Source organism: Micropterus salmoides, unplaced genomic scaffold (assembly GCF_014851395.1).
Source record: "Micropterus salmoides isolate LMB-PRFRI ecotype aquatic unplaced genomic scaffold, ASM1485139v1 Ms_hic_scaffold_12, whole genome shotgun sequence".
Lineage (NCBI taxonomy): Eukaryota > Metazoa > Chordata > Actinopteri > Centrarchiformes > Centrarchidae > Micropterus > Micropterus salmoides.
The window spans coordinates 19,954,498-19,974,138 of NW_024040263.1; the positions used below are offsets into that span (position 1 = coordinate 19,954,498).

General features: G+C 39.9%; 2 protein-coding genes across 4 annotated transcripts; one reads left to right on the forward strand and one right to left on the reverse strand.

Annotated features, from left to right (window-relative positions):
• Nucleotides 1–753: 753 nt before the first annotated feature.
• ftr84 (finTRIM family, member 84) lies at nucleotides 754–7,990 on the reverse strand. Of its 3 annotated transcripts, none has more exons than XM_038713888.1 (7): nucleotides 6,830–7,985; nucleotides 6,515–6,610; nucleotides 5,702–5,935; nucleotides 4,959–5,115; nucleotides 4,802–4,858; nucleotides 4,544–4,600; nucleotides 754–4,316 (listed from the first exon to the last, which is right to left on the reverse strand). In XM_038713888.1, the coding sequence occupies exons 1-7, from the start codon at nucleotides 7,400–7,402 to the stop codon at nucleotides 3,787–3,789; spliced, it is 1,704 nt and encodes a 567-aa protein (XP_038569816.1). In that variant the 5' UTR covers nucleotides 7,403–7,985; the 3' UTR covers nucleotides 754–3,786. The 3 variants fall into 3 exon arrangements, with proteins under 3 accessions (XP_038569816.1, XP_038569817.1, XP_038569818.1); XM_038713889.1 differs by having other exon boundaries at nucleotides 4,544–4,597; nucleotides 6,830–7,979; XM_038713890.1 differs by lacking the exon at nucleotides 6,515–6,610 and having other exon boundaries at nucleotides 6,830–7,990.
• A 3,084-nt stretch (nucleotides 7,991–11,074) lies between these two features.
• tppp2 (tubulin polymerization-promoting protein family member 2) lies at nucleotides 11,075–18,341 on the forward strand. The gene is made up of 4 exons (XM_038713891.1): nucleotides 11,075–11,221; nucleotides 12,032–12,223; nucleotides 13,380–13,533; nucleotides 16,197–18,341. Exons 2-4 carry the CDS (start codon nucleotides 12,033–12,035, stop codon nucleotides 16,386–16,388), a joined length of 537 nt encoding a protein of 178 aa, XP_038569819.1. The 5' UTR covers nucleotides 11,075–11,221; nucleotide 12,032; the 3' UTR covers nucleotides 16,389–18,341.
• Nucleotides 18,342–19,641: the final 1,300 nt, after the last annotated feature.

Sequence of the window (19,641 nt, forward strand, 5' to 3'; positions counted from 1 at the left end):
ATGCACAATAACTCTTTGTCAACAACAAGCATATACAACAATTTCCTAGACAGTTCACAGCAATAACATACTGTACATAATTAAACAAATTCACCCATTCAATCTAAAGCTGCACAGATGTTGATTCAAACCTGGTTTTAGAGTTGAACAGTGTCTTGAGTTCTAGTCAAGCAGCAGTGAAGTGAAGATTTGTAGTGTCACAGAAATAGCCTTACAGGCTCTTATCATTTTCCTTACTGCTGTCTGGTATTGTAACTGAGCATTGTGGGTTTGACTAACTGTATAAATTTAATTTGTTATCAACAGGACAAATTTAAACATTCTTTATTATTTATTTACAACACACCACACAAAATAAAATCCCTCACTACCTTCCTCTCCCATTCCCAAACAAAGAAGAATTGAATCTCACTAAGGATGGGCAGATCAATGCTGTGGGATCAATACTTCGATACTCACAAGCTACTCATTTGAAATAGATTCCTTTAAAAAATCAGGAATAAAAATTACATAAATACAAAATGCGGTCGGATGCAGCACTTCCAAATGTTTTCAGTGCTTTTATATAATGTTTGTGCCAATAAACATCCCGGACATATTTAACTGGCATGTATCACATGACTGTGGAAACCTTTTTTTATTCAAACTGTCAGCAGACATAGTATCAAAAGAAAACATCCAAATCACATACAGGCAGATTAAGCATTTGAGACAACAAAAAGAAAAGCAGGGTTAATGCACAACAGGGCACAACAGGGTTAAACACAACAGTTAGGGTTGTTGTAATATACATTAATGTTATTTCACTCAGTGTGTACAATACAGCAGTCCCCGACATTTCTGTAGTAGTTTGCTGCCTCCAACACCTGTAAGTCTGCATTAGGGCCATGGCAATGTTTCAAGTCTGTTAGGTGTCAGCCATTCAAAACAGCATTGTACATTGGATCATTTCTCTTGCAAATCATGTAAGTTGAGAGAACAAACACAAATGTTCCTATAAGTCACTGTGCCATCAACAATGATGAATGCGTCATTAAAGTTGAGCTTATGGTCAACTGTCCATTTATTGGTTGACTATGGCAATGTGTTTACAGTCTCAGATTTTATTTAATTTTTATTTTTCACAGTTTTTCTTGATTACTTAAAGATTATAACCAGGCTTTAAACTAAAATTTCAAAAACATAATGCCATTTTTCAAAGAGCACAACCATTTCCTATTGCCTACACCATGTGCTCATTGAGAAAGCACTAACATTCAATATTGCTCACTCAAGTCAGCAAAACTTGAGCTCAATTAGCACACAGTTACCTAGATGGAAACACAAAGAGTCATAACTGATCGCACACCAATCAGGATCTTAAATTGATAGATAAAAGGCTCAGAGTCAGTTCATTCAGTTTTGGAACAATGGATCCAGTGAAGGAAGAGGTAGAGGACACCAGAGAGGAGGAGGAGGAGGAGGAGGAAGAACAGTAGGGAGAGGAGGAAGAGGTAGGGGTGGTGAAGCAGTAGAAGTAGTAGGAGGTGGAGGATGAGTAGGGAGAGGAGGAGAAGGTGGAGGAGGACAATGTGGAGGATGAGTCTTTGTCCTGTCCTAGACGGAATGCTGGGGCAGAATGAGTTTTTGTTGTTGTTTGGTGTGTTGTACTGTACAGTACATTAAGGGATAAAAATATGCAAATGTATACATTTGTTGTTTCTTTTGTTGTGTTCATCATGTGAAAAGGTTTTTGAGGGGGAGAACGACAAACAACATTACCTATAACCGGGTTTTTGTAGTATTGTTTTGAATTTATCTCACCATTGTGTAAGAATGTGTTGTAGTGTGTGTGTTTTTGAGGGCAAAGTTTGGTTTTTCAGCAAGATTGAATGGTATTGAGTGGAGTAGTTTCATTTTGACCTGAAAATAGGAAGCTTGGGGAATTGGGTGAGAAGTTATGGATTTATGTTTAGAGTTTTGAGAAAAGGTGTAATTTCAAGAAATTTCTTTAAGCAATTGACAAAAACTGTAATATGAAGAGACTGGAGTTTTACAAGTAATGAAAGGTTATTTTTTGGTAGAGCTTGATACTGCTTTCCAACTTGTTGGGTTGTTTGCATTGTTAGTGCATCTGGTTGAAGGACATGAAGAGGTATTAAGTGCGCAACAGTATACTTGTTTTTTTAGGGGGTCTGTTTGACATGTTGATGTTAAGTGTATGAATATGTAAATAATATGCATCTAACATCGTGTTTAAACTGTAGCCTGACAGAAGTGGCTGAGGAAAATGTACAATGTTCATTACACATGATATGGTCAGTTAAGTATATTATAGCTGCATAAAATTTGAGAATAAAAAAAAAATACTTCTACAAACAGACAAATTGGGCTTCTGATAATGTTATTGTAGGAGACAAACAATAAGACCACTAATCATTTTTGTGTTTTGCATTATACATTACTTGTGTGTGCCATTGCATATGTTATTAAATTTACAAATTATGACATAAACATTTATAGTATGACTTTGACAGTGGACGACTTTGCACCATTATCCATACAGCTTTAACGCCATGGGTGTCACCTGAAGGATACTCTGCCAGGAGTTGGATATGGAGCAAACCTTCACTTTGGTCTCGCCACTAATGGCTACGTCCTTCAAGTAGCAGAAAAAAGAGCAGATAGCTTCTGAATTCATAACTCTCAACCAGATTGTGGCTGAGATTGTCAACTATTTCAGCTCTTGAGTGCAATGTTCCACACTTTCTCATCCCCGGCCGTCTGCATTGCTCCCTGTCCCTGTCTTTAGCTCCCCAGACCTGCCATCCTCAAGTTATCCACCAGCTGCTATCAGACTTTCCCTACTTTCCCTGTCAACTGACTGCAATTTCCTCCCCAACTACACACGGGGCCTCACTTGTCACATCTGCTCCACAGTTACATGGCCCACTCTGCCCACTCCTCACTTGCAACTCATTCTCTCAGCTACTCACCATATATGAAGTTTTATAAACTAGATTCGGGAACTAAGGCCACGCCTCAAACTCATCCAATTTCCACACACCTAGTACTTAAGCACAACTTTTCCGTTCGCCTCCCCTCGTCTCGGCTTTCTCATCCCTCCCACCCAAATCCCTTTCTTTTTCTCTCTCTCCCTCTGCTCCCTTCTCTCTCTTTGTCTGCATACAGGAACCGGGGGGTTTCTGCATGTCTGCGGAACAAGAGACGACTCCCCCACCCTGAGTCTCGACTCCACCGGTTCCTGCACACCTTCTCGCCAGTAGACACCGGTCGGCTCTCCACTCACACATCCATCGGTGTGGATCCAACTCCTCCCCTTCATTCCTTACCTGTCCTCCCCTCAACTCTTCATCCATCATACCTCGACCCCCTCCCCCTTCCCTACATCCCTCAGCCCACCCTCCGGGCACTCGATCCTTTCTCTTCCATCTCGGCTCCTTTACAAGCAATAAACCATTGTTAATCTTCTACGTTCGTAGGCGTGGTCTTTGTTAGTGAAATACAAGTTCGCTTCCTTTCTTAATTGCCAGTTCAGTCGTTTCCATTTGCATTTGAGTGGCTATCTCCTGCCTAACAACACTTGCCTGTAAGCCCATTCCTTAACAATAAATCCTTGAACTTCACCAGTCTGCCTGGTCTGTATTTGGGTCCAATCCCCATTGCCCTCACATTACCCATCGTGACACTTATAATATGCATTCATTTTTGGCAGACCATAACTTTACCTTGTACTGTACAGTCAATATCTAACACTGTATACAGTACATGTAAGTTCTGAACCCTTCACAATGGCTGTAGCTGGCAGAGGGTAACAGAGGAGCCCACACCAAAACCAGCGTACAAAGGCTCACTAAACTGAGTTTTGAATCTGTGGATAAGCTCCATGGCCTCTGATATTGAGTAAAAGGCCACAGTGTTGCCTGCATAATCCAGGTACACACCAATTCGTGTGGCCTTGGGAGCATCAGGAAGGTCTCTGTCTACTTTGTTGTGCCAGGCAGAGTAGCCTGAGTCTGAGCAAAGGAGACTCCAAGACTTGTCGTTGTAGCCCAGCAGGCTGTGCGAACTCTTCCCCTTGCGACTGATGCTCTTGTAGGCCACCCCGATGGAAAACTCCCCGCTCCACTCTGCCTCCCAGTAAAATCGGAAACCAGTCAGAGGCTCCTTGCACAGCGCCTGGCAGAAGCCATCAAAGCGTTCTGGATGATCTGGATAAAACTGGATTGTTTTCTTCCGGGTGACCCTCTGGTTCCTGTCCGACAAGACCAGCTCTTTAGAGACCGTGTTTGGATCAATGGACATCTTGCAGCAGTCTGAGCGAAGACAGCCATACACAGTACACATTTCTTAATTATTTATGTTTAGAGGTGGAGCATCTCATTGATCACTTTCCCTCACTCTGTCTGATTTTCAACTAACTATTAAATATCTGAAAAAAATAAATATATATATAGGAAAAACAAATATGACAAAGTAATTGCTTTGTTTCTGACAACAGTGATAGGCAAACAATAGGCTGAACCATAATCGCATTACTCACATCTTAAGAAGTCTTTCCTGGTTTTTGGCTCCTGTAAATCAACTCCAGAAGGAACTGCTTGGACATGAAAACACTGACAAATATTACTTTCAATTTTATTTAATTGTTTATTTTCAAATAAATATGAGGTCAATCACATAAATCAACTTTTAATCTACATCTTTCTGGTTCTCATCCCAAAAATAAAATCTATATGATCTATATTCACGTGTGCTTAGGTAAGTAAAGTTGTAAGTATTTCAGTTAACAGACACTTACCTTTGAGTTGTTTTTCTCCATTTCTTGGCAACAATATGTACACAGGGGTTTCACTGACTGTGAAGATGATACAGCATTAGGTTAGCCTGTTACTGACCCACTTTATGGTTGTCACATTATAATGATATTTTGTCAATGTTGTCTATAAGACATGAACCTGTCTTGGAGATTTTGCTCAATTCCTTCTTACAGATGTCATCCACATGTTCCTTCATCTCTGTGGCTGTCTTGCTCATCTCTCCAAAGGAGAACTGAGGGTTGATAAGCACTTTCGGCACCATGGCCTCAGGAGGAGCACACAGGGTCGGAAAATTCTATTCAACAAGAAATAGCAGCTTCATGATCCAGTCAACAAGTCAGAAATACAAACTAAGAAAGTAGCCTCGCCCCAATCAAAAGAATATAAACAGTATTTACAGTTGATACTACATTTACTTATTCAACATTACAGTTATCATCTGCTATTTAAACAGCACATGAAGCAGACAAAGATGTTTACATGTGACATGAATAAATTGCCATGTAAAAAGTTGTGCCTAGTATAAATGGTTAATTTTACCAGCACTAATGTTGATCCTGCTGATCCTTTTTTTTCTTATGCAAACAAAGCAGCAAAAGACATGTGCTGATCTTGTATTAAAAGAATCTTAACCTAAGCAGTATTTTCATGTTAAAAAAGATATCTTCAAGATTACATGTAACTAACAGATTATAGTGTCTGATGTGTAAACATCTCTGCCCGCAGTGACAAGACAATGACGAGTCAAAGTTAATTGCAAACTCCCCTAAACAGCAGTAAGTTTCTGAGTGTAAAACATTCATCTATGTAGCCTACATGTAGTATTCCCTCAGATTTATATTACATTATATTTCTTGCAGCTCTGTATGGTCTTTCAGCACCTGCAGAAAATGAATGTTGTCCTCTGTTTCGATGATCTGCCGTAGCTCTGTGTCTCTGCGCTGCAGCTCCATGATCTCCTGCTCCAGACGCTCCACATAGCCCTTAGCCTGCGACACGACTGACTGCATGTTGGTCACTATCATCTGATTGATTTCAGCCTTCCAGCGCTCCACCGCCTGCAGCATTTCGTGGAATGTCTTATCACTTCCTGCCTGAGCTCGCTGGGCACAACTCTAAAAGGTAAAATCAGTTTTTTTGAGAGGTTACAGAAAAGGATGGTGTCAGGGTCGGTCATGTGACTGAGGTGTTTGAGCCCAAATGCAAGACACCGAAGCGCTGAAGGCAGTTATGGATGTTTATTTTTCAGTTACTGAACATAGGGCGTACACAATGGTGCAGAGAAAGTCCAAAACAAGGCTGAATCCATGCAGTGCGATAATAAAGTCCATAGCAAGCAGATACCGAACCCACAAACAGAGCAGACTAAGATAACTAAAACCGAACAGACTAAAACAAAGATCAAACACAGAACACACAAGGCCAAAATATACAATGAGAAGACAGATTAGACTATAAACAAGAATTAATACAGGCTGGGCCTAACATAATGCAAAGGACAAAACTGAATCAGACCAGGATCACGACAGATGAAGTGTGATATTTGAAACCAGATACCTTTTTTTCAAATTCTATACATAGTGGCATTAACATTTTTGTAAAACATCTCATATTATCATATTGCTCCTAAATACACAATGTTACATTGCATCAGCCGAATGCTTTATGTCTGATTAGGAAATGCCTGATCTTACTTTGAGAATGTCTACATTATGTTTGAGCTCCTGCAGCTCCTTTATCCTCTCCTGAGTGATGCGCTGGACTTCAGACTGGGTGGCCAACAAGACTTTCTATTGGAAGAATGTGACAGTAAGGCTTTTGTAAATCACTTTAGTGTATAATCTGCGGCATTTTGGGTGATTTTGGATGAGGCTTTGGTGCGAGAGAGTTTGTCCCTCCTCCAAAATTAAATTTTTTCAATTTCAATTTGAATGGCTTCCAAACTGTTTATTCAGAGCACACAGGATGAATATCTCCCACACGTTGACACACAAACTAATCGGACTCACTTGTTTTTCGATGCGCTCTTCTTCTGCTGAGGTAATGTTGTGGCTGCGGTGCTCTTTGACAGTACACAGCACACAGATACACATCTGGTCAGAGCGACAGAACAGCTCCAGGCCTTTCTCATGCTGAGGGCAGATCTTCCTGTCCAGGTGGCCCGTCTCATCCACCAGCTTGTGTCTCCTGAAGGTGGACGACTCATAATGTGGCTTGACGTGCGTTTCACAGTAGTAGGCTAGGCACACGAGGCACGACTTGACGGCCTTGTTACGGCGGCCAATACAGAAATCGCAGAAGGATTCCCGCTGCATGTAGGGGAAAGGACTGAGCTCCGGAAGTTGGCGCTGCGGCTTAGGTTTTACGTCGGGCGGATTGCGTCTCAGCACGGGCCGTGGTGTGAAGGTTGTACGGCACTGTGGGCAGCTGTACAAACCCATGTGGTCTAACTGGTCCCAGTAGATCTTTATGCATTCCAAGCAGTAGGTGTCTCCACAGGGGATGGTGACCGGGTCTCTCAATGTGTCCATACACAGAGGACAGTAAGCCTCTGATGGTACAGGGGAAATAGGATCAGCCATGATGTTAGATGAGACAAATGGGACAAACTCTGGATCAGAATAGTTTTTAGTCAATTTGTGTCATGGGTGAATCCCCAAGCTTTTAATATGGGTATGTCCAACAACAGGCTCCTGTAATCCCACAATGTCGTTTTCTGTTGATATTTAAAGGGAAGGCTTTGTTTCTACTGTAATCAGACAGGTGATGTCTTCCCACACAACCCTTTTTCCAGCATCTGAGTGTAAACACTGAGGTCTGCAACCATGAAGGAATCTGCTTAACAAGCAAGAATTTCAGGTAAGCTCACACAGTAAAGTCAAATTGTCAGCAAAATAAAAACTGACATATGCCCTTCAGCTTTCCAGTGAGTTTCATGATAGTGCATGATGTCAAAACAACTAGTTCTGTTTATCCTGTGAGCAGCAGTACAAGTATGTGGGTACCCATAGAGTAAACCTGAAAAACAATGCAAGGTACGATGATAATATAAATAATAAACACTTTTACATACTGTATATATATAATTTAAAGGCATTTGTTAGATGCAAATAAATACTAAAATACTAAAATTCCAAAAGGGTTACAAATTAGCCATGGCTAGAAACTTGTATGCATGGCATTTACTTTGTATACTTTATGAAACAATATCTCATGCATTTGTAAAAAGGAATTTAATGTTTTTACTGTAAAACATTAATTCGGTAATGCCAGAAGCAACATGTTTACATTTAAGACTAATGTATGGAAAAATACCAAATTTCCATTTACTTCAAACTCAGAAGTTATGTATGTATACTGTATAACGTATACCTATAACTTACAGTATATGGGCTAGAAATGTCAGAATAGGACTTTGATGTCACAAATGTACGTGAAAATCAAAATGGCTTTGGAAATAGTTATTATCTTGTTTCATATAAATATAATTGCTGAATCTGAGTCTCTTTACACAGGCTCAAAGCAGCTGGTGGCTTAAGAAATATAAGAAATGCTAGGGGTGCCGGGGAAAGAAAGAAAGCTTGAGTCAGGTTAGGGTTAAATCTGCCCTTTTAATCATATATCATAGTTTAGATGCTTTATACTAATACTTGTGGATGTGATGGCCTATTTATTATTAGAGCTCACCCAGTAATAGCAATTTCCTGTCATTTTCAAAAAATTCAACAAACTATCTGTTTAATCAGAAATAATGAGATTACTGATGATACTACTACCAATAGTAACAACCAACTGCACGTTTTGTTTAGTACATTAAATGAATTAAATACTTTTTAAAATGCACTTTCAGAATTGAACATTGTTACTAACCATCCACCACTGTAAGTATGAATAGTAATTGGTAAGGGTTGAATATTACATATGGAATTAATGGCAGTATAAAGTTTAGTATAAGAGATAGTATGTCACACTCTGCCTGTCAGCCTTGCCATGTTTTGCACTTTTGAGTTTGGTCAGTTTATTATCTGTTATTTTGGTCTGTTGGGTATTGGAGTTCTGTCTTGTCTAGTGTTCAGTAATCTGTGTCATGTCTATTACCCCAGTGATTCCTCTGCATGACAGTCCCCCCCCCCCGCTCTCCCCATGCCTGCCTGTACATCGTTAATCTTGATCCCTGTCACCTGTGTTGCTCCCACCCTGCTCGTTAGTCCCTGTATATTTACCTGGTGTTCCTGTTTAGTCTTTGTCGGTCATTACCTTGTGTTACAGTGTCTTGGTGTGTGTTGTCCTGTGTAGCCTGCTCTGCTCATCGTTCTCGTCTTGTCACCCGGTTTCTATGGATTTTGGCAAGGCGAGGCTTTAAGACACACTAAAACGTTTGAAGCAATTGTGCCGGAATTGTGTCGAGGCTTCGAAACCCTTCGACACCCGTCTCCACGGTGACATCTACTGGTCACTTTTGATATTGACACATCTTGGTAGGGGTTTCATTGAAACAATGACTGACCAGCGTTTACAATTCTAAACGTCTTATCAGTACATGACCAACACGGTTTCAGAGAAATCACCATACAACAAACAAACAAATGCCTTCAGATTGTCAGAGACAGCATATGGGGATTGCAATAAAATCACATCTGTGTGTTGTTTAATAAGTAATCACTCATTTATCTGAGGCTTTTCTCAAAAGCAAATCACAATTGCTGTGTCAGAGGGCACACCTTGAGAGCAACTAGGGGTTAAGTGTCTTGTTCAGGGACACACACCACTACCCTATCCATTTTCACAATCAAAATACTTTATTGATCTATGAGGGTGAATTCTTTGTTGCAGATACTCGCAAGGCCTAAACAGAATAGAAATAAAGTTGAAGTTATAGTGAGTAGAGAATATAATAAAGTATACAAATCTAAGAATATAGTGATAAATGTGGATATCTACAGTATTACACAGTAGCTTATTAACAGATGTGTAATGATAATTAGTAAGAAAGATATAGGCCCTAGTGTAATAATAATTAATAATGAGTGCTGGCAGTGATGAGGTGTAATGGATTAAAAATCTGTAACTGAGTAAAGTTGAAGTTGTTTCAAGAATGATAAATGAAAAATGGAACAATGTCTCACATTTGTTATATGTCAAGAATTTTATTCAGAAATATTCAGCTGTGGCTGAGTTTTTTTTCATAATTGACATCCCCAGCCTTGGAAAAATTTGGTGACATGGAACATTTGTTGCTGGCAAAAAGTATGTTTTGGCCTACAGGTGCGGATGTACTACAGCAGTAAATCAAAGGATTGTGTGTCCTTGGAACGGTATCTCGACAAAGTGTCGACACGTCAGTATCGAGCGTCCAATCCCTAGATTTTGGTTTCTTGTTTGGATTCCTTGTTTTTGGACTTGTTTATCAGCCACTCCACCTTGTAAGTGTGCTCGCCTTTGTTTATTAAACTTTAGAACTATACCTGCTCCGCTCAACGTGTCCTGCATTTGGGTCCTCCAACCTGCTCACCAAACACGAACCGTAACATAGTAGGTCCATGTACTGAGAGTGTTGATAGTGCAGTTGTGGGATAAACATAATAATCACACTCTCACCACTGTGTAAAGAGGCCTGCTCTGTTTCCAAGGCTCTGATATTCAACTCGATTGAGATGAGATAATCTTTCCTTTAATGTGTCAGCTTTACGTTGTCAGTGCTCTTTGTCCTTTGAAGGGCTGCTCTCATCTTTGTCCAGACAAGAGGGCTCTTGTGACAATGACAGTAAAAGGGAAAAGGGAGAAAGCAAGAGGGAGGGGGAACAGTGGCGATTCGACATGGCAGACAGATGTGAGTAGAGTTTAGTGTTATAGATGGGAGAAAAAGGTGAGAACAGCAAATTCTGGGTTGAATGGAGAGAAAGATAATCATTATTTATGTAATCCCTGCCCCAAAACCTGGGTTACAGAAGAAATATCTGAAGACTTGTAATATCAATTTAATAAATAATAAATCAATTGAAATAAAATAAAACATGATCTATGGAATAGAATGATAATAAAAACAATAAAATAAAAACAATAAGATTAACAGAACGTGATAAATGTTTCAACAGAAGTCTGTACAAAGAGGCGAGGAGCTAATGAGACTGAATAAACACGAGAGGCTGAGTGCCCATGATGTCACTGACTGTGCTGGTCGGTACTCTCTCCCTCCTCCCACTCCTCCTTTTCTCTCTCCTCCTGCCTCTCTGTATCTCTCTGTCTCTGTCGTCATCGTGAGAAAGTCTGGGAGTGGCAGGAAGGAGGAGTGGCAGAGGAGAAAGAAGAAGAAAGAGGAGGACGGAGAGGTCCAGCAGTTGTAGACGAATCAGGATTTTGACCTGAATATTTTCACAACATCCTTCCATTTACGGCAGCAGGTACACTTTACTTTCTCTTTCAGCATCACTCTTTCACGTCGTAGTACCTAATACAACAAAGGGGAAACAGAAACAGACAGTTTAGATGTCTTAATTCATGCTCCAGTAATGATTAATACCTTCAGTAAAACCCTTTTTTTACCTTTACCTTTTTTTAAATATTTATGCATTTTAGATGTGACAATTATTACCCAAGCTTACTGAATGTGCATTCTTAGATCCTTACCTTTCAGCAAACAGCAAATAATTAAGTGATGGACAAATGTGGTGTATATATAGACTGAGTAGAGGAGAAGAAGATAAAGACAAGGAGCCTGCTCATGTTCATTCACTATAGATTTAACAGCCAAGCAGCCATTTGGAAACTGAACTGATTGAATTAAATTGGTCTGAGAGCAGCTTTAGGAACACTAACATTATGATGGATGTGAAAGTGCGTTTCTGCGTGTGTTTATGTTTGTGTGTGTATAAGAGGGAAAGAGAAAATGTTCACTTAGACTGACCATGATTACAGCCATTTCTTGGCAGGCCGAACCGATTGTCAATCAGCTAATAGAGTCATTCTGAATTTGAGTGAGTTCTTTAATTTTACAAAGTGTCCTCACAAGGATAGAAAGTAAATCAACGTCAACCAAAGTAATGATGTTTATCATTACTTTTTGAAGGGCTATTTTAGGATTAGGACAATTGAACCATATGTGACTGTAAAGATCATATATCTGTGTGTTAACCTTAGTCAACAGTACCTGAATCTTCTGTTAATCTGCACATTGACCAGAAATGCATTTATACTGTGTGTGTATCTGTTAGTATGGCTGAGGGCTCAGTGAGTATAGCAGAGGTGGAGACATCCTTCCAGAAGTTTGCAGTCCATGGAGACACTAAGGCCACAGGGAAGGAAATGAACGGCAAGAACTTTGCCAAAATCTGCAAGGACTGTCACATCATCGATGGCAAGAACGTCACCACTACAGATGTTGACATAGTTTTCAGCAAAGTCAAGTAAGATTTAATTCAGGTTTAACCATCAGCAGCTAAAACATTCATAACACAGCAACCCTGCCACTGTGTAACAAACAGCCAAGAAAAGCAGTAAACTCGGTATCAGCTGTTGCAGCGCACATCAATTCCAAATGCACAAAATCATGGAGAGGCTTTTTTTTTTGACTATTAATAGTTTTAGAACAATAATTTGTGGTCTGGTGCTGTGGGAAAAAAAGCATAGTGGACAAAAGTTGTGTCACTTATTTGCCAAATAAGCACTTGGCTAAAATTATTTAAACAGAACTAACGGTCTACAGCAATGCTAACAGCTCTGTGAGGCTGTACATAGGCACAGTGATGCTAAGGGATTAAATTCTAAGGGAAACATGCTAACATGCTGTTAAGCAGGTAAAATGTTCACCATTAGCAATAAACGCATACGCAATACAGCAGAGGCTGATGAGAAAGTAATTTGTTTAAAGACTTGAACAAATTAAAATTCTGACCTGACGACCCCATGATGCTAGATAAAAAGTCAGGGGACCACCAAAGTAATTTCACCATAGATAGATGAATCAAATGTCATGGTAATCCATCCAATATTGTAGATCCATTTTAACTAAAATACCAAAATATGAACCTCATGGTGCTAGAGAAAAAGTCACCAAAGGTTATAGAATTGATCCTCCCGGAAACATTTCTAACGTTTCTAAAATGTCATGGCAGTAGGCTACATGTAATAGTTGTTGAGATGTTTCTCTTTGGACCAAAGTGGTGACCATTGCTAAAAAGACAAAATGATTTTAATATTGCCAGTGACCATTGTTCAGCTAACATGTAATCATAATTACACCATAATCCCATTTCTAGATATTTTTATTTGTATTAAACTTTGTACATTGTTGTGATGACACTACATCTTGGTGTCTATGTGTGTCTAGCCGTGGATTAATTTACTTTTCTAGCTTTCTAGATGAATGAGTTGTTGAATAATATGTACTGCTAATTTACATTTGCAGTGCATGGTCTTTTATGTAAAAAATGTCACATGTAAATAATAATCACACTGCCTAGCCCCGTGGCATTATAATAATAATATGCAAATGGGAACATTGCATTATTTGGATAATTTTGTTTTTCCTCAGAAAAAATTTGACACTGTGTATTTCCTCAGGGCAAAGTCAGCTCGTGTAATTACATTTGAGCAGTTCAACCAGGCCCTGATGGAGTTGGCTCCCAAACGTTTTAAAGGCAAAAGCAAAGAGGAGGCGCTTCAGCAGCTCTATGGTCTCATTGCTGGGAAGGAGCCTGCCAACATCGGAGTTACTGTGAGTACTGCATCAGACATAACCACAACATACTCACCTTTTACCAAGTGGATGCAAGCAACATCCAGGGACTGCATTTACTGTGTCTCTGTTACTGTGTTACATAGCATAGGACTACAATTGACCCACCACCTTACAATCGATAAATTATTGCGTTTACATGTATAAGCTTAGATATAATGTGGAGCGTGCTGGCGTTTATGTTAAGGTTAGATATATTTGAGGCTGGTTAAAGGGTAAACATGGGCCCAAATGTTTTACACATTTTGGGGTCTAAATGATGCAAGAGTTTTGAAATTAAGTATATCACCTCAAAAGTATGTCCACTAAAAGTGCTAGCTTTTGCCACTGACAGGCTCATATTGTTATTCTAATAGTCTGACAAATTATGGAAAGGATCCCTACAGAGATAGACCTTTTTAAAAAAGTGGTAGTATGTAGAAAATGTTACAAGTAATGAAGAACACAAGTAATGGTTCTTAGAATATCTATCTAAGCCTGTCAGTGGTCAGTCAACTTTTGGTTGACAGGATTACATTGCAGCCATTGCGTACTGTTCTGTGGCTGAGACAATTTACTGGTCCAATTCCAAAACTTTTTGTACCTATAAGTCATTTAGACTTCAAAATATATAAAAATAGGGCCCCGGTTTAAAAATGCCAGAATTACCCTTTAAGGTTGGGACAAGAACCTAGAAGGACTTCCATCTCTGTTTAAGTGAGATTTACAGTGGGTACGGAAAGTATTCAGACCCCTTTAAATTTTTCACTCTTTGTTTCATTGCAGCCATTTTCCAAAAATCAAAAAAGTTAATTTTATTTCTCAGTAATGTACACTCAGCACCCCATCTTGACAGAAAAAAACAGAAATGTAGAAATTTTTGCAAATTTATTAAAAAAGAAAAACTGAAATATCACATGGTCATAAGTATTCAGACCCTTTGCTCAGTATTTAGTAGAAGCACCCTTTTGATCTAATACAGCCATGAGTCGTTGTGGGAAAGATGCAACAAGTTTTTCACATCTGGATTTGGGTATCCTCTGCCATTCCTCCTTGCAGATCCTCTCCAGTTCTGTCAGGTTGGATGGTAAACGTTGGTGGACAACCATTTTCAGGTCTCTCCAGAGATGCTCAATTGGGTTTAAGTCAGGGCTCTGGCTGGGCCATTCAAGAACAGCCACAGAGTTGTTGTGAAGCCACTCCTTCGTTATTTTAGCGGTGTGCTTAGGGTCATTGTCTTGTTGGAAGGTAAACCTTCAGCCCAGTCTGAGGTCCAGAGCACTCTGGAAAAGGTTTTCGTCCAGGATATCCCTGTACTTGGCCGCATTCATCTTTCCCTCGATTGCAACCAGTCGTCCTGTCCCTGCAGCTGAAAAACACCCCCACAGCATGAAGCTGCCACCACCATGCTTCACTGTTGAGACTGTATTGGACAGGTGATGAGCAGTGCCTGGTGTTCTCCACACATACGCTTAGAATTAAGGCCAAAAAGTTCTATCTTGGTCTCATCAGACCAGAGGATCTTATTTATCACCATCTTGGAGTCCTTCAGGTGTTTTTTAGCAAACTCCATGCGGGCTTTCATGTGTCTTGCACTGAGGAGAGGCTTCCGTCGGGCCACTCTGCCATAAAGCCCCAACTGGTGGATTGCTGCAGTGATGGTTGACTTACTACAACTTTCTCCCATCTCCCGACTGCATCTCTGGAGCTCAGCCACAGTGACCTTTGGGTTCTTCTTTACCTCTCTCACCAAGGCTCTTCTCCCCCGATAGCTCAGTTTGGCCGGACGGCCAGCTCTAGGAAGGGTTCTGGTCGTCCCAAACGTCTTCCATTTGAGGATTATGGAGGCCACTGTGCTCTTAGGAACCTTAAGTGCAGCAGAAATTTTTTTGTAACCTTGGCCAGATCTGTGCCTTGCCACAATTCTGTCTCTGAGCTCTTCAGGCAGTTCCTTTGACCTCATGATTCTCATTTGCTCTGACATGCACTGTGAGCTGTAAGGTCTTATATAGACAGGTGTGTGGCTTTCCTAATCAAGTCCAATCAGTATAATCAAACACAGCTGGACTCAAATGAAGGTGTAGAACCATCTCAAGGATGATCAGAAGAAACAGAAACAGCACCTGAGTTAAATATGAGTGTCACGGCAAAGGGTCTGAATACTTATGACCATGTGATATTTCAGTTTTTCTTTTTTAATAAATTTGCAAAAATTTCTACATTTCTGTTTTTTTCTGTCAAGATGGGGTGCTGAGTGTACATTACTGAGAAATAAAATTAACTTTTTTGATTTTTGGAAAATGGCTGCAATGAAACAAAGAGTAAAAAATTTAAAGGGGTCTGAATACTTTCCGTACCCACTGTATAACAATGTGTTCACAGATATTTTGGTTTTATTGGCTAAATCTGGCCTACTGTATGTGCCATGGCCATCGTTTAGCCCCAAAATAATAATTGAAAATAACTGAAGTTCTTTTACAGGGTTAATTCATAGAAGTGCTGGAAAAAGCCTAAAATAATAAGAGAGAAACAGAATGGAAGTAAGGCAAGCAGAGGGATAACCTATGTGTGTGTATTTTCCAACCTGAATGAACAAAGGAGTGAAATCACCCCCTGTTTATTATTGTTTTTTCACTGTAATTGTTATCTTCTATTATTTTTAGAAAGTGGCAAAGGCAGCAGCAGTAGACAGACTGACCGATGCCACCAAGTACACTGGAGCACACAAGGAGCGGTTCGATGAGTCAGGAAAAGGAAGAGGAAAGGCCGGGCGCGAGGACATCCCAGACACTAGTGGCTATGTGGGATCTTACAAGGGCAGCGGCACTTATGATGAAAAAGTGAAAGAAGCATAATGCTGTTGTCAGATTATGAAAACTTTGTTTCACCAAAAACCTGATTTGGGCTGTTAAAAAACAACATTATTTCATTGGCTACTCTATTTTTGAAGACAAAACAAATATACTGTATAGGTCCTCTATGGTCAGCCTTTATAACACTTGTTGGATCCATGCAAAACAATTACAGACAAAAACATAGTGGAGTTTCAAGGTTTTCACAAGTGACAACCAGGAAAGAAATTACAGAAACAATTTCCTGAATTCATCCAAAAATAATGAAAACACTTAGCTGCATTAAGTTGAGAACCTTTATAATGGGTTGTAGCATGAACAACTGATATTGTTCTCTATAGTGTTAGTGACTTTACAGGAACAAAATAATTAAACTTTAACCACTTTCAACCAAGCAGGCATCATAGAAACTAACTCTGCATGTAGTTTAAAACTGTGCCTTACTACTGATGTGGCTGATAGCGTGAATGCTCTGAAATACAATAATGTGCTGCTATTCTCAGTTACCTTGATGCAATTTATGGTAAATGTGCAGGTTTCATGAAATAACAATGTCGTTCTTTCACTTGCTAAACTTATCTCTTCATATTTCAGAGCCCTTTGCCCCATGACCAATCAGTGCCCGTTATTATTCTTTCCATAGAATCTGTTCATATCATGAAATAAACTGTACATTTACAAGTTGGACTATGTAGAAAACATGATTTATCTCTCTCATTTCAGTGACATAGGTGGGATGCTGCAATATAACTTCATAACATAACAAAATTAAGATGTTTTTGTTATGGCTGGCTGGCTCTAGTGGCCTTACAATGGTAGCAGGAGGAAGTTGAGTGACATATTATAAATAGACAAAGTCCATGAAAGGAGGTGGATGGATGGGTCAAACTGAGGACTTTCACACAGGAGAACGGTATTTGAGTCCCATGTGAAACAAAGTAATTGTTGAGTTATTGTTAGGTTAAATAGCGTTACTGACTTCCATCACTTGAGTTACATGCAAGTACTTAATTTACTTTAACCCAAAACACAATGTTTTCCTTAACATAAGCAAGTAGTTTTGTTGTCAAAATCTAACAAAACTGTGGCTGTTTTACGTCAACCACGTGTTTAATGTCATGTGACTTATCCATACCTTGGGATTTGAGAGGTTACTGTTTTTTTATTTGACAGGGACAATGCACAAAATATGTATTGTACCAAACATAGCTAAAAGCTAATTCTCATGTGCAGTCCCTGGGCAGGTGCCAGTAGTGTGCAGGATATTACTATTAAAGATTAATAATAAATACAAATCTTAGATTTCATAAAAAGCCGACCAAATCAGACCACACATAACACACTCAAATATCAATCCTCCCAAAACAAAACAATAATACATTTCCATATAAAACACAACAACATCAACAATCGCAATCTAAAAATACACAATCCATCAGTACAAAACATTAACCTGGCACACAAGACCAATACTGTCCACATTCAGTGTCTCACAGCTCAATGAGTACATATTTGATTGTCCCTGAACTAAATTTTCATACTTTCATACTTTACCTATATTACAGTAATAATGAGAATTAAGTTTTTCTCTAAATGCTTGCTTATACGGACTCTGGAGTGGTTGCATTAATGTACTACCTGTTTGAGACCAGGTTGACTACAGTATGAAAAATGTGACAATATCATTGCATGCATACAGTTTTGCTGACCACTATCAATAATCACATACATATTTAATGTGCTGAACATGCTGTACCCTTTGTCCTTTGATATTAATTTCATGAGGAGGGCAATTGCTTTCCCTAAAGCAAAAAACATACCGACCATCTTGGATAAATTTAGTGTCAAGCATGAACATGTCATCCAATCTGCAATTTTCTCCATAGCCTCTGTGGGTAGAGATGCAGCTTGCTGTTTTGATGTAGCATGAACATAAATGACCATATAACTTTTGTACAGATGTATGGTAGATCATTTATTTACATACAGAATAAGAGAGGGCCTAAAACCAAACCTTGTGGAACACCAATAGGACTGTCTAAGAATGAGGTTGTTCCTTTAATTCTTGTACAATGTTGTCTGTTACTCAAATTTGAAGCCATCCATTCAATAGTATTTGCTTAGACATCATGAGTTGATAATCTAGATAACAGTACAATGTGCTTGACTGTATCAAATGCCATTTTTAAATCTATAAAGCTGGCTTCTACCACCCGTCCTTTATCCAACATGTGTTTCAACTCTTGTACATAATAACGAAAGGCAGTCTCAAATGTTTCGGTCTAAATCTAAACTTCATTTCATTCAAACAATCGTGACCCAAAATCTAGTGGTTAATTTGCTGCTTGGAGACAACTTTTGCAATCACCTTAGATGTTACTGGAAGGATCCGAACAGGTCTGTAGTATGCAGTCTCAGAAAGATCTTCCCCCAGAGAAACAAATGGATAGGAGAGGTAGGGTGAGGGAGACAAATGAATCCCATTTTGTGAGATACTTGGACAAAATGATTGCCTTTTGGCAGGTACTCCATCCTTCTCATGTTCATCAAGGGAAAAATAAGAGATTTGGCAGATATGCTCATGCAATGTGTCCTATGTAACATAGTTAAGGTCTGGTCTCCTGTTGCTGGACTGGTATGTGAAACGCTCCTGTTGTTTTGGGAGGCATTGAGAAACAACCCATTTGGTCATTTAGGTTGGAGGTCAGGTTGATCTAAGCAATTGCACAATTTAATTAGTGTGTTATGATACTATTGTGTTGTGGTTTCGGACAGAACGGACCCAAGCGCAACGCTTGTCAGTTCGAAAAAGAGGTTTATTGAGGGAAAAAAAGGGAGAGGAGAGACGGGAGGTGAAAAGGGGTAAATTGGATGCTGGCAGACGTGGGCGCGGAGGGCCGAGGAGCTGGCGGGGCTGGCAAGGCTCAGGTGAGGCGACCGAGAGGGGGCAGGAGGCCGAGGCGAGAGGGGCGAGGAGCGTGGAGGGAAGCCGGGGGAACGCTGCGGAGGCGAGGCGAGGGGAGAAGGCAGGTAGGCGAGCCCAGCTGACTGACTGGATGGCGGAGGTGAGTGAACCTGGCGGGGAGAAAGAAAAGACAGGGTTAGTTTCGGGAGACAACAGGTTAGGGAACGAGGTATCAGAGAGCTTAGAACGCAAAAGTGGCACCAGGACTGGAGCGACGACGATCAAGCGGAGATGGAGTGGAGAACCGGGGTAGAAATACTGTTGAAGATGAGGCTGATGGCTGGCAGGTGT

Bases quoted from the DNA above. Each gene is read 5' to 3' on its own strand.
- ftr84 (XM_038713888.1), bottom strand. From the start codon at position 7,402: ATGGCTGATCCTATTTCCCCTGTACCATCAGAGGCTTACTGTCCTCTG. The intron at 5,116-5,701 runs GTGCTGAAAGAC...CTTGTTGAATAG, and splicing joins ACAACATTCATTTTCTGCAG to AATTTTCCGACCCTGTGTGC. The intron at 4,859-4,958 runs GTTCATGTCTTA...TCATCTTCACAG, and splicing joins GAGCAAAATCTCCAAGACAG to TCAGTGAAACCCCTGTGTAC.
- tppp2 (XM_038713891.1), top strand. From the start codon at position 12,033: ATGGCTGAGGGCTCAGTGAGTATAGCAGAGGTGGAGACATCCTTCCAG. The intron at 12,224-13,379 runs GTAAGATTTAAT...GTATTTCCTCAG, and splicing joins ATAGTTTTCAGCAAAGTCAA to GGCAAAGTCAGCTCGTGTAA. The intron at 13,534-16,196 runs GTGAGTACTGCA...TATTATTTTTAG, and splicing joins CTGCCAACATCGGAGTTACT to AAAGTGGCAAAGGCAGCAGC.